The sequence below is a fragment of the Lepus europaeus genome, chromosome 1 (assembly GCF_033115175.1).
Source record: "Lepus europaeus isolate LE1 chromosome 1, mLepTim1.pri, whole genome shotgun sequence".
Classification (NCBI taxonomy): domain Eukaryota; kingdom Metazoa; phylum Chordata; class Mammalia; order Lagomorpha; family Leporidae; genus Lepus; species Lepus europaeus.
Genome location: NC_084827.1, coordinates 43,963,769 through 43,981,312, shown reverse-complemented (window position 1 = coordinate 43,981,312; position 17,544 = coordinate 43,963,769). Strand labels below are relative to the sequence as shown.

Below are 17,544 nucleotides of genomic sequence, written 5' to 3'. Positions count from 1 at the left end.
GCGGCTCAAAGTGTGCTTTCTGTCAGCCTCAGGGTTTATCTAGCTTAAAGATTCTAGGCCTTCTTCAAAGCACCGTGTAAGTTTGCATAGGGAGAATGGGCATGAGAATGAAGAAGTGGAAGAATATAGACTATGAATTTTAACTAAGAAGATTAAAGACGAACAAAATAAAACAGGCTCTAGGGACAAAAAGAGCCTGAAAAACACATGCTGAAAACCATGTGTTCCCAAATATCTTCAATTGCCAACCTAACCTGGAAATCACAAATAATTAAAGGAGTAGTCTAGCCATTCAGAAACTGATAAAGAACTTCTAAATAGAATATTAAACATGTGACAAAGTGCATTATATAGAGAAATTCAAAATTTGTTTGAAATTGTAAGCCAAATGAGTTAAAATAAAAAATGTCCAAAAATAAATATGGTATCTGGAAATTTCTTATTCAAAGGGTTAGTCCGGTTGAGAAACTCATTGAGAAAAGATAGCCAGGAAACCAAGGAGACATCAGTAAATCAGCTTATCACATGTATATGTCATTTTCAGCTGAAATGACTCAATGACTCTCTAACATTGCCCTAACACTGAAATGATCCAAGCCATGTAACAGAGAGAGAAAATGCTGCACCATTTTTGGAACCTGTGCCAATGGATGAGTTTCTGGAGGAAATAGTATGAGAACTGTGCTGCTGAGAGAAGGCAAAGTGTGTGAAAGCTTAGTGGCCCCTCCCACCCAGCCTCACGAAACTCTCCTCTACTGCCACTGAGGCTGGAGAGCAGTGAGGGAGTGGGGCTGGGAACAGGGGAGCGGAGTTCACAGGAAAATGAAAATAGCAGTCTCCACACACTGAATACCTTGTGTTGGTGACCACGATGGGAAACCTGTTATAATTACAAAGAGAAAGTTGCAACTGCTGTGATTCAGAGTGTGGTCCTCAATGGACAAACATTACAACCAAACATAAGGGAGGACCCAGACAAGTGTTAGGAGGTAACCAACAGGCAAGAACTAATAGATCAAGAAAAACCCTAGTCATAATAATAGATAGAATTTAAAAGGAATGAATGCTCCAACATGGGAAGCAGTCCACACAGCAGACTCATAAAAAGACAATTGCTTAATACTAACAGATAGAAACCGGCACCATGGCTCAACAGGCTAATCCTCCGCCTTGCGGCGCCGGCACACCAGGTTCTAGTCCTGGTCGGGGGACCGGATTCTGTCCCGGTTGCCCCTCTTCCAGGGGCTGTGGCCAGGGAGTGCAGTGGAGGATGGCCCAAGTGCTTGGGCCTTGCACCCCATGGGAGACCAGGAGAAACACCTGGCTCCTGCCATCAGATCAGAGCGGTGCGCCGGCCACAGCACGCCGGCTGCGGCGGCCATTGGAGGGTGAACCCACGGCAAAGGAAGACCATTCTCTCTGTCTCTCTCTCTCTCACTATCCACTCTGCCTGTGGCAAAAAAAAAAAAAAATACTAACGGATATAATAAAAAAGGGAGAGAACAATCCAACATGGGAAGCAAGATACACAGCAGACTCATAGAATGGCAGAGGTCCTAAACAGCACTCTGGCCTCAGAATCAGCCCTTAAGGCATTCGGATCCGGCTGAAAAGCCCATGAGAGCATTTCAGGCATGGAAAGCCAAGACACTCTGGCAAAAAAAAAATGAAAGATCTCCTAAATGAAAGATCTCCGCGAGTGAGATCCCAGTGGTAAGAACAGGTCATCAAAGAAGGAGGTACCTTTCTCTGAAGGAAGGAGAGAACTTCCACTTTGACTACGACCTTGTCTAAATATGATCAGAGTTGGTGAACTCAAAAGGCTTCCATAACCTTGGCAACTCGTGATAAGAGCCTAGGGAGATTACTGATGCCATAAACAAGAGTATCAATTTGTTAAGTCAACAACAGGAGTCACTGTGCACTTACTCCTCATGTAGGATTTCTGTCCTTAATGTGTGTACATTGTGATTTAATGTTATAACTAGTACTGAAACAGTATTTTTCACTTTGTGTTTCTATGTGGGTGCAAACTGTTGAAATCTTTACTTAATATATGCTAAACTGATCTTCTGTATATAAAGATAATTGAAAATGAATCTTGATGTGAATGGAAGGGGAGAGGGAGCGGGAAAGGGGAGGGTTGTGGGTGGGAGGGAAGTTATGGGGGGGAGTGCCATTGTAGTCCATAAGCTGTACATTGGAAATTTATATTCATTAAATAAAAGTTAAAAAAAATAAAAATAAAAGTTGATGGAGCAATATAAATATAAAAAAAAAGAAAGACAATTGCTTTAAGTAGCACTCTGACCTCAGAATCAGCCCTTAAGGCTCCCTGGTCTGGCTGAAAAGCCCATGAGAGCATTTCAGGCATGGAAACAAAACACTATGGCAAAAAATGTCCTCTGTGAAGGAGCTCTGTGAGTGAGACCCCAATGGAAAGAAGGGCCATTGAAGAAGGAGGTACTTTTCTCTGAAGGGAGGAGAGAATTTCCACTTTTCTTATGGCCTAAATAGTGAAGGAGTGGTGGATTCAAAAGGCTTCCATAGCCTAGGCAGCTTATGTCAAGAGCCTTGGGTGATCAATGACATAATACCGAAGAGTGTTAATTGTTAAATTAATGAGAGTCACTGTGCACTAACTTCCCAATCAGGACCTCTATCCTCATTGAGTTGTATTACGTGAGTTAACAGTAAAAATTGTTCTCAAAGAAAAAAAAATGCAACCTGGACCCTACAAGCAGAACACATATATTCTTTTCAAATGCGCATTGAGCAGCTGCAAAAAGAATTATGACCCAGGTTTGCTGGCAGTTCCAATAATTACCAATATAGCATGACACCCAAAACAGAGCCCATAAGTGTTACATATCCACTGCTTAAACTTTTTAAACTTTTATTTGAAGAAGAAAAATAAATCTCCCTGAAATCAAAACATTAGCATAAATTTGGAGCAGGAGGTTGTTTTCAGTGTTTATGACATACTGTATATATATCCCCAGTAAATGAAGAACTACTATAAATCAGTAAGAAAAAGATACACTTCAATTTTTAAAATAGGCAAAGTGTGTGAAAGGGCTATTCACACACACAAAAAAATACATGTAGAACAATAGCCAGTAAACATGAAGAGCTTTTTAACTTTTTTTGTAGTCAAAAAATATAGGTTAAGAAACTAAATATAGATTAAAGCAGCTAAGTGAAAATGTATTGATGTTCAGTATTGGCAAGAACTGTTCCATCAGGCCTTGCTAATGTTCTTGGTGGATAGAACTTGCTATAGTCTTTGGCAGTGCAGCTCGGCAATTAATTGTCAGCTTGTCAAATGCACATTTGTTTTGTCTAAGCAATTCTATTTCTTGGAATTTATCCTAAAGAAATAATTGGACAAGGGTACAAAGATACACAAGGATGCATATTGCACATGCATTGTTTATAACAGTGAAAGATGGAAACACCATCCCCAAGTTTCCATAATTGGAGATTGGCTTGATTCATTAAAAATGACAGTGTCTTACCATATTTTTCCAATGTAGAGAGATGGCAATTAAATTGTTGTAAAAAGAGGAAAAAGGAGATTCACTGTGATTTCATAATTTTTAAAAAAGAAAAAAGAGTATATATATGTGTGTATTTCTGTGTGTACGGATAAGGGAGAAAAACATCTGGAAGTATGACCAAGCATTAACAATGATCATTTCTAGTTAGTAGGGCTGCAAATTTTTACTTTTAAAACAATGCTTCTAGGCCGGTGCTGCAGCTCAATAGGCTAATCCTCCGCCTTGTGGCACCGGCACACCAGGTTCTAGTCCTGGTTGGGACGCTGGATTCTGTCCCTGTTGTCCCTCTTCCAGGCCAGCTCTCTGCTATGGCCCGGGAGTGCAGTGGAGGATGGCCCAAGACCTTGGGCCCTGCACCCCATGGAAGACCAGGAGAAGCACCTGGCTCCTGCCTTCGGATCAGTGCAATGCGCCGGCCATGGCGGCCATTGGAGGGTGAACCAATGGCAAAGGAAGACCTTTCTCTCTGTCTCTCTCACTGTCCACTCTGCCTGTCAAAAAAAAAAAAAAAAAACACATAAAAAACAAAAAACCAATGCTTCTTCTGTATTATCAGATTGTTTGAGTGAGGGTAAAAGTTATGTAATCCACTAAAATAATATTATTTCTATTTTAAAACATATTGTAGAAATAGCAAGTGGGTCAAAATACCATCTTTAATTTCACAACACCAACTAATTTTCCCATCACATCTAGTAAACATTTCTTTGATGATGACAAGAACATAGCCAGAAGGAGGGTGACATCAGAGAAACAGATTCTTCCACTCTCCTGCAAATCACCTTTACCTGCAAGTCGTTTCACAGCAAAACAGCCTTGAGTAGTTCTGTTTCTTGGAAATGAGCTCTACAGACAGTCTTCTCTACAGAATTCTTGAAAATAATGGAAAACAGCTGACGTTTTTAAGACATGTAAATATTGATGCAGTGTGTTTTTTATGCACATTAATAGGGAGTTTTTAACCATACTGATTCACTTACCAAACTCTCCATAAACACATGAAACCAGTTGTGAAAAGTGGCCCCTTCCCTAGGTGACTTGCTGTTTGACATGAATTTGCTTTTAAGGAACCTTGTGCCCAAGTGTTCTCCCACTTATTTAGGTTGTGTGTATCTGCCTGTCCTCTCAAAGAGACAGGAAAGAGGCTCTGGGGAAACGCAGAATAGGATTTCTGCAAGCGAAGGTCACCTCAAACCCTTGACCATGTTCATTCTGCATTTAAGTAGCTGCAGTTTTGTAAAACCTGCATGTCTCCCAGTTGGAAGACCTCACTCATATGTTCATTTTATTTAACACACATTCTTTGGGAGCCTTCCATAGGCATGACATAGCAATGAACTTCAAAGTAAAAATCCAGCCTACTTTCTAACAACTGTGTGACACTGAGGCCAGCCACTTGGCATCTTGTTTTCCCTTCTCCGTACATAGTATCATTGATCACTATTGGTCTTTGGAAGGACCTTGACTAAAAGGTCAAATATGATTCTCTGACTGTTGGAAAAGTACAAAGTCCATCACAGGGTGCTTCTGTTAGGTGCAAGTGAGATGCAGCATCTTTAGGGATTACAGAGACAAATAAAATAAGATCCCTCACTATGGAAAAACAAATCCTTGGCAATGCATGAGAGAGAGAGAGAGAGAGAAGCAAAAGAGCTAGACTCTGAAGTAGGTCTAGAACTGTGGAGATTCAAGGTACGTTACGATGCTAGCCAGTGACCAATGTCATTACAGAGTCTTCTCAGAGATGAAGAGGAGGAGAGAGGTAATCTCATCTCAGGGGAAAGTGTCGGTCTCTCCCTAATTAGATCTTGTAATTAGGTGCAAAACACTTTTTGTGTGCCTCTAGTAGCAGTAGGTGTTGCTGTTGTAATGGAGAAGAGACAGAAAGCTCCCTTTGGCTGGCTAACTCCCCAGATGTCTGCAGTGGCTGGAACTGGGCCATGGCCAAAGCCAGGAGCTGGGAACTCGGTCCACAGAGGAGGCAGGGACCCAAGTACTTGAGCCATCACCTGCTACCTCCCAGAATGCACATAAGCAGGAAGCTGGAACTGGGAACAGAGCCCAGACTCGAACCCAGGAACCCTAATATGGGATGCTGGCACCTTAACTGTTAGGCCAAATGCCTACCCCTGTTCTTTTAGTTTTGAGACACTCATGCAAGTTAGCATGAATCATGCTAAGCCTCCTGATTCCTAATGCATTCTGTCTCCAGAAGTTCCCCCCAAAATGCTGATGCAGGCTCTTCTTTTTTCTTCCTATGATTGTAACAGAGAAGTTCAGCTTCGTTTTTGCCTTTATAAACATATCATGACTTAGATGAGCAGCAAAGAGAAGCAGTTTTGTAAATTAGTGGATCTCGGTCTATGGAATTCTCTGCCCCCAAAACTCCAGCTGAGTCTGAACATTCAGGAGGAAGAAAAAAACAGACCTAATATCCCTTGCGTTCAGCCACTCTTGAATAAATCAGACACAACTGAGTGAAGTTGTGCTATGAATGGTCTAGTAGCATGGACGTCTGTGCGTTTCTTTTGTATCTTGCTTCAGATAAAGGCATCAGGATAGATAGCACACAGTACTCTGAAGTGTGACAGGTGCATCTGTTAGAAATGCATTCAGCTTGAGGTCACAACAAAAATGAGGAGACACTGACCACGACATAAGGAAAAGTGAAAAGACCTATTTGTCATTTGTAGCAGACTATCCTAGAATAGGCAGGCCAGGGCTGATGACCACTATAACAAAGCTTTCTCTAGTCTTTCTGCCTGTCCACCTGTGGGACCCATCATTCTCCCAAGGCGGCGGCCACACCTCTAGAGAAGGAAGACAGTAAGGGCAGCAGGCAAATACATGGCAGAAATGCCATCGATCTCTTGCCAGAAGCTTATAACAAATGCCAATCAGTGGCCGGCGCTGCGGCTCAATAGGCTAATCCTCCACCTAGCGGCGCTGGCACCCCGAGTTCTAGTCCCGGTCGGGGCGCTGGATTCTGTCCAGGTTGCCCCTCTTCCAGGCCAGCTCTCTGCTATGGCCCGGGAGTGCAGTGGAGGATGGCCCAAGTGCTTGGGCCCTGCACCCGCATGGGAGACCAGGAGAAGCACCTGGCTCCTGGCTTTGGATCAGCGCGGTGCGCCAGCCGTGGCGGCCATTGGAGGGTGAACCAACGGCAAAAAGAAGACCTTTCTCTCTGTCTCTCTCACTGTCCACTCTGCCTGTCAAAAAAAAAAAAAAAAGCCAATCAGTGTCTCCACCTAGCACCTTGCACTTACCTTTCTTTGGTAAGAACTCACTGGTGGACACAGGGCCACCCCTGGACCAATCGCTGGAAAGTGGTTGGCAGCACATCAGCAGGATCATGTGTGCTCATGCTAGGAGACACCGAAAACAGTCTGGGCTCCTTGTCTACCAGTTGATAGACACAAGTACCAAACAAGAATTCTGTCATCATTGTTTATTCTGTACCGCTTATTTAACCTATTATTCTAATTTTTTATTGTTTTCTCATGGTGCCTTAGCACCTTTAAAATCTAGTATTGTGGGGTGCGCATTTGGTCTAGGAGTTACAATGGCAGTTAAGAGGTTCACATCCCATATCAGAATGCCCGAGTTCAATTTCTGGCCTCAGCTCTTGACTCCTCTTCCTGCTAATGCAGACCCTGGGAGGCAGCAGTGATGGCTCGAGTAGTTGGCTCTCTGACACACAGGAGTCCTGGATTGTAGTCCTGGCTCCCAGATCCCACCCCATCTTAGCCCATGCCATCCCAGGCATTTCATTTGAGGAGTAAATCAACAGATGGAATCTCTCTAGCTCTCACACTTTCTCTCTCTTCTCTCCCCTCTCTCTAATAAATAAATAATAATTTTTTACAAATCTGCCATCAGAGCAGCTCACAGAGCATACCTTCCAAGTGTGGGTATTTCCTTGCTCAGCCTCTGCAGCCAAGGTCGGGTAGAGGCCACCTTTGTAGAACAGCATTTCCTTCTGTTTCTGTACAGAATTCTGGGAACACTAGATGACCTCAGAAGGGAGGAATTCATAAGAAGCTGACTGTGAACGTAATCTTAAGTTACATCAGAGATGTCAGAAGCAGGGAAATGTTGTGGACAGCGTGGGCGGGAATGCTCTAGTTGCTCTGTCACTTGCAGACTCCGGAGCTCACGTGCTACCGGTGTACTGTGGGGTTTCTCTCCAAAAACCCAGGACACGTGACATGGTGGATTTTTAAAGGTCAATTTTGTTTTAGTTGGAAAATAATAACTGTCCATATTGAAGGGATACAAGATACTGTTGTGAGATATGCACAAGTGCCACTAGAGTTACTCACAGGACATGGCTATCTTCAGAGCAAACCATTTAAATGAAGCCTAGTTGGCTGCTCTAATTACTTTCTTCAGAAAAGATGTTTGAGAGAGCATTTCACCTTTGAAGCTGAAAGCAGAATTTATTTCTCATGGGAGAAAGCACTTGGAGTTTTCCGGAGTTTATGCCTGTATGGCTTAGTCCTATTTTTGCTCTTTGTTGTTTCCTATTTTGCCAATATTGCCAAACACCTGCACTCTATAGCCTTGTTTTTTTGTTGTTGTTGTTGTTGTTGTATTCTGTATACCTTAACCCTAGCAACAATTGTGTTTCATACATATCTAATATCAGAGTGTGATTAAATAGCATTTGAAAGCTAATGACTTGTAAATTAACTAAAAATTGTTTTTCCAAACTGCCGTGTTTCCCTCTCTCAATCTTAGAGCAATAGAAAGACAAAGGGGTGGCATATTGGTTAAAGGGCTTCAGGGTCTAGCAAGCCTGGTTTCCTGATGAGTCTCTACCATTTACAGCTCCATTGCCTCTTCTGTTATAAAGAAATAATAATCCTATTACAGATTTACTGTGAGGATGGGACAAAGGAAGACTACCAGGGTATTTTGCTTAGCAGTCTTAGGACTCAGCCTAGACTCACCAAGTGATGGGTGTCTTTATTAGTAATGATAAACAACTGTGGCGCTTGTTGCCCCTGAGCTGGATCTGCAAGACCAGCAGTATCAAATATCACATTCCTCTCTCTTCCTTTTATTGAGCATTCTACCAAAGCAGAGATTGGGGATGTTCCATTTCATCCCTCCGCTCATTGTCCAAGTACAACACCGTAGTTTAAAAACAGTGAAGGGTGGGCGTTTAACCTAGTGGTGAGGATGCCCACATCCCACGCTGGAGTCCTTGGCTACACTTTCTTTTCTTCCAGGTTCCTGCTAATGCAGACCTGGGAAGGCAGCAGTGATGGCTCAAGTAGTTGAGTTCCTGCCACCCAAGTGGGAGACCTGGGTTGAGTTTCCAGCTCCCATCTGCTGCTCCCCTTCACCAGCTGTGTGGGCATTTGGGGGATGAACCAGCAGAAAGGCGTTCATGGTCTGCCTCTCAAATGAATGAAAATCATTAATTAAGCAGGTTGGGAAAAGCTTGTATTTTATCAACTCAAGCCCAAGTCCATGGTGCTCCTCTACTCATAAATGGACAGCGTTTCAATTTTAAATAACATCTTCCTCTCTGCAAGAAGCAAATCAGAAGAGTTACTCATTTTGCAGACTAACTAAAAAAGAATTAACAGAATTAATTCAGTGCCTCAAAGATTGCATGGAGTATTGCATTGGCGCCTTTGTCCACATCCCCTCAGCCCTGACTGACAGGGGTTACTGCTGAGGGCTTGTCCTGGGCCAGCTTCAGAACAGCAGGCCTGTAAGCACTGTGGTGGACAAACCCTTACATCCTGGGCCTTGGGAATCATGTACATTGACCCATGTAACTACAGCAAAAAGGCGCCTGTGTCTTAACCTTCTCTGACAGATTACACATCTCTCCAGCACCCTTCTCTTTTACTTTTTTTAAAGATTATTTATTTATTTGAAAGTCAGAGTTACACATAGAGGCAGAGAGAGAGAGAGAGAGAGAGAGAGAGAGATCTTCCATCCACTGGTTCACTCCCCAACTGGCCGCAATGGCCAGAGCTACACAGATCTTAAGCCAGGAGCCAGAAGCGTCTTTGGGGTCTCCCACATGGGTGCAGGGGCCCAAGGACGTGGGCCATCTTCCACTGCTTTCCCAGGCCATAGCAGAGAGCTGGATAGGAAGTGGAGCAACCAGGACTCAAACCCACTATGCCACAGTGCCAGCCCCAGCTTTCTCTTTATTAAAAAATAACTTTGTCGGCCGGCACCGCGGCTCAATAGGCTAATCCTCTGCCTGCAGCGCCGGCACCCCGGGTTCTAGTCCCTGTCGGGGTGCCGGATTCTGTCCCAGTTGCCCCTCTTCCAGGCCAGCTCTCTGCTGTGGCCCGGGAGGGCAGTGGAGGATGGCCCAAGTGCTTGGGCCCTGCACCTGCATGGGAGACCAGGAGGAAGCACCTGGCTCCTGGCTTCGGATCACTGCAGCGCGCTGGCCACGGCAGCCATTTGGGGGTGAACCAATGGAAAAGGAAGACCTTTCTCTCTGTCTCTCTCTCTCTGTCCACTCTGCCTGTCAAAAAAAAAAAAAAAAAAAACTTGTCTGCCTTAAGTTTACAGACTCATTTAAAATCTAGTAAAATGTGAATTGTACTCACTTTAAGCACAACCACTGCATTAAAACTGCACTATGATGGTTTCAGTATTGAATGCATGAGCCTTTGAAAAACAAGAAAATTTGTAATTTGCCAAATAACTCACAACCAAGCACAGCCACCATATTCTGGTGAATTTCTTTTATACATAATGAATAATGTTCTGTGAGTTGACTAGCTCAGTTTACTGAAGGCTGGCTAGATCTTCTTTCTGGATGAAGTTAGAATTAAGTTTAAATTTTGGATCTGAGGGAATCCCTCAGTGGCAAGTGTTTCGGCTTAGTGAACTAGAAAACATTCTGTCTTTTAGCTATGCCACTTCTCGTAAGCCTTCCATTTTCTGTAGGGGTGGACATGGAGATTGTTACCATCTACTGACCATCAGGAGTCCTGTAATATTTTTCATATTTTATAAAATGGCCTCTGAATTTTGAATGACTTCCTTACAAGAGTCCAAGAAGTGAGATGAGTGAGTCAAATGGTTTGTACTCATGAGCAATACATGAATGAGTATCTAATTTCAGACACATTGGACAACTGTGGGTACTTGCTTTTTATAAAGCTTGCTTCTTTAATAGGTGGCGTTACATTGTATTTATGATGGACTGAAATCCATTCTAGAGCTTGGCAAGATTTAAATGAATGGGAAGAGGGGCAGGCACCATGGCACAGCTGTTAAGTCAAGTGCCTGGTTAGAGTCTTGAGTGCTGTGCGTCGTCTGATCCAGTTTCTTGCTAATGCACACCCTGGAAGCTAGCAGATGAGAGCCCGGGTGCTTGGGTCCCCGCCACTCACGTTGGAGACCTGGATGAAGTTCTTGGCTCCCAGTTTCTGCCTGATTCAGCCTCAGATAATGAGGATATTTGAAGAGGGAACCAGTGGATGGAAGGAATTTCTTTCTGTCTCCATCTCTGTGTGACTCAGCCTTTAACATAATTTTTTTTAAAAAAATTAAGTACAATGAACTACCTTGCAATATCATATGAAGTGAAGAGTTTTAGCTTTTCCCCAATCCATCACTTTTCTGTATTGTCTTCCTAAGTACTTCTGTCTCTCTCAGTTTCACAGGAGATTCTAAACTTGCTTCAAGTATGCGCTATGTGGAAACACAGTCAATGCAGATAGGAGCCTCCTACATGATTCAGTTCAGTCTGGTGATGGGATGTGGCCAGAAATACACTCCACACATGGACAACCAGGTGAAGCTGGAGTACTCAACCAACCACGGCCTCACCTGGCACCTTGTCCAAGAAGTAAGTATATGTTCTCGAGCGTGAAACAGGGCATCTCTTCTTTTTCATCTGGAAGCAAAGAAATTATAGCCCTAAACATTTAAGTCTGGATAAAAAGGAAGTGCGATTCGTGACCTTGAAGTAACAAAGTCAGCCACAGATTACAAGGATGCTCCATTCTTCCCTATCAGATCCTAAAGGGTAATTGGAACTGAATAGATAATGAGAGTAACTTCGAGACAGTATATTCTCAGGCAGTGTTTTGGAGGCTATTTCCTCCGTAAACATATGTCTTCTCTCCCTATAGCATGCCTTCATTTGTTCCTTGTCTAAGTCTCTTTTCCTGTAGGTAAACCATATTAAAAATATGGCAATCTTTAGAAGCAAAAAAGAAACATATCGATCCAATTTCTTACAATAAAATTTACTTCTTTTACAAATACATATTGGCAGTCTGGCATTGTGATAAATCACAGTGAATACAATAATTTTGCCAAACACTAATGTTGTAACAAGCCTCCAAACCATGAGTCCTAATCCACTTCGTTTTGTGCATGTAAGAATCAGGAGACATTTCATTTGCAATTATTTCTCAAATGTTTTAGCTTCATAGGAGGAAAAATTACAGATTACATTCTTATCCCGAGTAGTTAAGATTGTGACATTAGATTTCTCAGACAATGGTGGGTGAGCAAGCAGGTTGCCCTGGGAGGAAATGTGTTTCATGTTTTGTTTTTGTGTTTTTTGTTTTCTTGTCTGTGTGTTTCTGCCTGCCTTGCAGGAATGCCTTCCGAGCATGCCGAGTTGTCAGGAGTTTACATCAGCAAGTATTTACCACGCCAGTGAGTTCACCCAGTGGAGGAGACTCATAGCGCTTCTTCCGCAGAAGACCTGGTGAGAGATGTCTTTGCTTGTGGCTGCCTCTCTGACTTCACTGTCTCTCTCAGCAGCACTCGAGTAGGAGCTCAGTGGAGAGACATCTACTTAGATGTTTTCATTGGCTAAGGACCCAGATAGTTCTTTTATGCTGAGGATATGTGAAAGAGAGGAAAGTTTGGTTTCCAGATCGCCCTAGATTCCTCTGGCTCAACTGTTCCTTTTTATGGGGCAACGCAACAAGCTGGTTCCTATAGGTATGACATACAACAGGGAATGATACAGGCATCTAGAAATTCAGGTAGTTTGAATTGCCAGGCTGTTTTCTGGCTGTAAAACCCTACTTTTTAGGTCAAAAGCTTAACATGCCATTTTTCTCTGGTCACATTCTCATCTCCCAAGAAGCAGAGGCCTCAGTCATCTAGGAACAAACTTCAATATTTGATAATGGGAAAGAAGAAGGCATGATTTTTTGTGACTATTGCATTGTTTCGTGTTAGGTTGGTCACTTGAAACAATGTAACATTTGCAAAAAAAATTTTTAAAGAAATAAATATGCTAGATGGACTTTGGATGAGTTCAGCCAAAGAAAAAGCCTCACACCAGAAATCAAAAAGCCTGAATTTTATTCATTGTATTTTTAATTTTAATTTATGTACATATTTGAGAGGCAGAATGAGGCAGAGAGAATTTCTGTCTGCTAGTTCAGTCTCCAAACGCCTGCAAAGGCCAGAGTTGGGCCCACATGAGTGACAGGGATGCAACTACATGAGCTACCACCTGCTGCCTCCCAGGGTCGGCACTGGCAGCAGGCTCAGATCTGGAGCTGTGGCCAGCCATCAGACCCGGGCTCTCCAGTATGGGAGAAAGGAATCTTAACCAGCATCTTCACTAGGCCAAACACCCACCTTCGCCCCCAAAGTTTAATACATACAGAAAGAGGACGAATTACTGTGCTAGTGTTTAGTAGCTGCTTCATCTAAACCATTCACAACTTCTTTAAGGTCAATTCCTTATGAGGATCATAAAATGGATCAATGAGATGATCCTAAATGCTACTCATGGTCTTGGGAGTCTAGGATTCTGTGATTTGTGAAAAATCAAAACCATAAAAACCAGGTACTATGTTTATCTGGGGTATCTGGCCCCCCCCCCATAGTCCTTTTGTGAAAAGAAACTGGCTAAATAAACCCTTTGACAATTATTTTTCTAAAGGTGAGTCTTTACCAAAAACAACTGATGAGGTAAAAACCTAGAATTACTTTTCCACCTTTGGTTGAAGGGAGAATTACTGCATTATGAAAGAATGGCTCCTTGATTATTTTTGAGGATGCATCATTATATCAGATGGAATAAAATGCTTGAAATTTGATTTCCACAGATTTTTTTTGTATCCAACTGTGTGCAATTTCCTAGATACACTATTAATGCTTTGTGTCCCAAGTTGCTGCTTTCTCTAACATTCTTCTCTTGTGTGTCTACTGCTGGGAATATAATCAAGACTTTTATTTAATTTCAATGCCATTCCAAGCATGTATATCAAGCTTATGCAGTGACAATCAAATCATTGAAATACTGGTCATACTGGGTGCTAGCCTACTAAGGGTTTTTTGTTTTAATTTTGCCATGGAGTAAATCTCCCTTATTCTATAAAAAATAGTAATTGATTTTCACTCATTCACATGTAAAGTACAGTTTCAGAATTGATAGTGTGTTTTAGAGATTCCATTCCTATGGACATAATGAACTTCTATCCTTATTTAAGGTAGGATAGGCAATATTTTAAAAGCATTGTCCCTATCAGAAAAACCTTCACAAGTGACTTGTGCACCCACATTGATGTTGCATAAGTATTTCCTAGCTCAATTGATAGCACCACCAAGTTGAAAGTTGTAGTACGGTCAGGGAAGGTTAATCTCATTGTTGTTAATTGGACCCTTTAGAAAATATATTGGCCCTTAAACTCATGAGTTCCAAACAGCACCTACCATGTAGAAGGTATTCTCACTCAGTGTTGGAAAATTAAATAGAATTGTAATTCAGTGTGCCTCAATGAACCAAGGAGATATCTTATTCTTAGGTATCTCTGTTAAAAACAAAGGAAAAAAAAACCCCTATTGGTTATTCTGTTGACTATTTGCCTATCAGTAGAGGTACTAAATAATTTTTTTTTTTTTTTTTTTTTGGACAGGCAGAGTGGACAGTGAGAGAGAGACAGAGAGAAAGGTCTTCCTTTTGCCGTTGGTTCACCCTCCAATGACCGCCACGGCTGGCGTGCTGCTGCCTGCGCACCGCGCTGATCCGATGGCAGGAGCCAGGTGCTTCTCCTGGTCTCCCATGGGGTGCAGGGCCCAAGCACTTGGGCCATCCTCCACTGCACTCCCAGGCCACAGCAGAGAGCTGGCCTGGAAGAGGGGCAACCAGGACAGAATCCAGTGCCCCAACTGGGACTAGAACCCGGTGTGCCGGTGCCGCAAGGCGGAGGATTAGCCTGTTGAGCCACGGCGCCAGCCGGTACTAAATAATTTAATACTGCTTTTCCAAACTATCTTTAAGACCCTTAAATAAGAAAGTGAAAAAAAATTTTTAGACAGACAGGCCAAGGGATATTTTATTTTAGCATTCCTTCTGACTAATATATTACACATTATTGCTACATTTCAAACAGAAAAATGCTTAATTGGTTGTTATCATTGTTTTTTGATCCATAGTGCTTAAAAGTTCTGCTGTAAAGTTAAACTGTATTTACTTTCCCTGGCGTTCTTGATAACTTTATTTATTATATCCAGTTGAGACTTCTGTAAGAAGCGTGTTTTTCTCAAGCATTAGGCAAAGAGACTACAGATTAGTTTGAAGCAGTATTCCGTTTTGACCAAATCTTCGGGCTGCTGTTTGGACTCAAACATATACAACTATAAATTGAATGTATAAAAGCAGTATAGTGCCTGCACTATCAAAGATCTAGTAGCTTTGGAAGACATACTATCAGCTCAACTTAGAGTAGAAATTTCAAATATATACTACCTGCTCAAAGGAACTATATTGTATATGAACTGAACATTTGTTACCCAATGAAAATTAATTCATTTTTATGAGAGACATTTACATAAGAACAGGGCCTAATGAGACCAAAACAGCTGTCAGTCGCTGCCTGCATAAACAAATCAACTCCTAATGACTGAATGAGTTTCAGAATAATTGGGCAAATGTAATTGGAGGAACTCTGAAGGTGGAAAATACAATTTCCTCAGCCTTCATTTACCTTAATTCCTCAGGTTACCCGACTATCAAGAGATGACTCAATACCATTTTATTTCAGTCTTGAAGTTTACATGGGGAAAGAAATCAAATAAAGAAAAGACTTGTGTTTTGTTGCTCTGGAGAATCTGTAGAGTTTGGATTTCCAATGCAAGTCAACTTCTTTTCATGACCTATGCAGCAGCAGTTCTGCTTTCTTTTTTTTTTTTTTAAGAGTTGTTTATTTTATTTGAAATCAGAGTTACACAGAGAGAGAAAGAGAGGTAGAGAGGAGAGAGAGAGATAGAAATCTTCCATCTGCTGGTTCACTCCCCAGTTGGCCGAAATGGCCAGAGCTGTGCTGATCTGAAGCCAGGAGCCAGGAGCTTCCTCTGGGTCTCCCATGTGGGTGCAGGGACCCAAGCACTTGGACCATCCTCCATTGCTTTCCCAGGCCATAGCAGAGAGCTGGATTGGAAGTGGAGCAGCCGAGACTTGAACCGGCAGCCAAAAGAGATGCCAGCACTACAGGCGGCGGCTTTACTTGCTATGCCACAGCACCGGCCCCAGCAGTTCTGCTTTCAATACAACATGTTCAAAGTTATCTTCCTAAGAGGACTTAGCTTTAAGAGAGGGAGAGAATTGCAGGTTAAATAGTGGCATCGAGGCCAATGCCTAACAAGGGTATAGCTGCACATCAGTGGGCTCACACCTTGTCTTCTCACCTGGGCCACCTGCAGATGGCTCCCACTAGTAATTTTTTTTCCTTCCTTGAAATGAAGTCCATCTTCCACCTGCTTTTCCTGCCTATTCTTGGAGTGAGCATCAGCCCCTCAAACTGTGGGTTGTTCTCAAAGGGAATCATCCACTTGGAACTTTTTATCCAAGGAAAGTATCCTTTTCAAGAATTCATAAGCCTCAGGTAAGGCAGAATTTTCTTGGAGAAGAATTTAGACTGTGTCTGCCCATGACTGTTACAAACAGAAATAAAATGGGAAGTCTAGGGCAGGCTTCTGAAACTCCCCCACCCCATCCCATTTTATATATGAAGCAACAAAGCCTCACAATAATGTATGCCCTGGTTTTGTGTAGGCGTGTAACTATAAAGAAAAACTGTCACCTTGCTCAGTGTACCACCAGCGCAATCAGTATACTTGAGAGCTGGAAGGGGTCTTAGAACTCAGCTTGCCCAATCCCCTTTATTTGAGAGCTGAGGAACTCAACGCCCCTGCAGGGTTACTTTCCTCACTGAAGGTCAGGCAGCTAATAAATTGCAAAGCCAAAGTCCTAGGAGTCTTGTCCCCACGTCCTAGCACATTGTTTACAACCTACAGAAGACAGAAACAGGAGGGCCTCTCCTGGCCTGTGCACCCACTCCTTGACTCAGTGTTCTAAGCAAACTTTTTTGAGCATCTGTTTTATATTTTATTCTGTTCCTGTGAAAACTTTTGAAACAAAAGATGGCCCCGTGGGGCTGGCATTGTGGCGTAGCTGGTTGAGCTGCCACCTGCGGCACCAGCATCCTGTGTGGGCACCGGTTCAGGTCACAGCTGCTTCATCTTCAATCCAGCTCCCTGCTAATGCACTTGGGAAAGCAACAGAAGATGACCCAAGTACCCAGGCCCCTGACACTCACATGTGAGATCCATAAGAAGCCCCTGGCTCCTGGCTTCCACCTGGCCTAGCCCTGGCCATTGTAGCCATTTGGGGAGTGAACCAGCAGATGGAAGATATCCTCTCTCTCTCTCTCTCTCTCTCTCTCTCTCTCTCTCTCTCTCTCTCTCTTTCTCCCTCTTCCCCTCTCTCACCCTCTCCCTCTCTGTAATTCTACCTCTTAAGTAAAATCACTAAATCTTTAAAAAAGAAAGAAACTCTTTCATAAGTAAACAACTCAGTTTAAAGGGAAAAAAAAAAAAGCCCTTTCTCTGAGAAAGGGCTGTGTCCCTGAAGTTAACCCAAATTATGACCAGTCCTAACAGAGTCAGCTGCCTTTTTCATGATGGTGCCGGTACACAAAATCTAGTTCGTCTAAGCAGAGCTCTAAGCAGCAAGACA

The 17,544-nt window shown here is 42.7% G+C and overlaps 1 protein-coding gene across 1 annotated transcript in view; it reads left to right on the top strand.

The window, feature by feature from the left end:
• The window catches only part of RELN (reelin), a 581,586-nt gene that overhangs the window by 424,748 nt on the left and 139,294 nt on the right, over positions 1-17,544 (top strand). The window contains exons 21-22 of the mRNA XM_062213575.1: positions 11,205-11,397; positions 12,158-12,270. Of these exons, the coding sequence (XP_062069559.1) occupies positions 11,205-11,397; positions 12,158-12,270 (306 nt within the window). The remainder of the gene's footprint in view (positions 1-11,204; positions 11,398-12,157; positions 12,271-17,544) is intronic.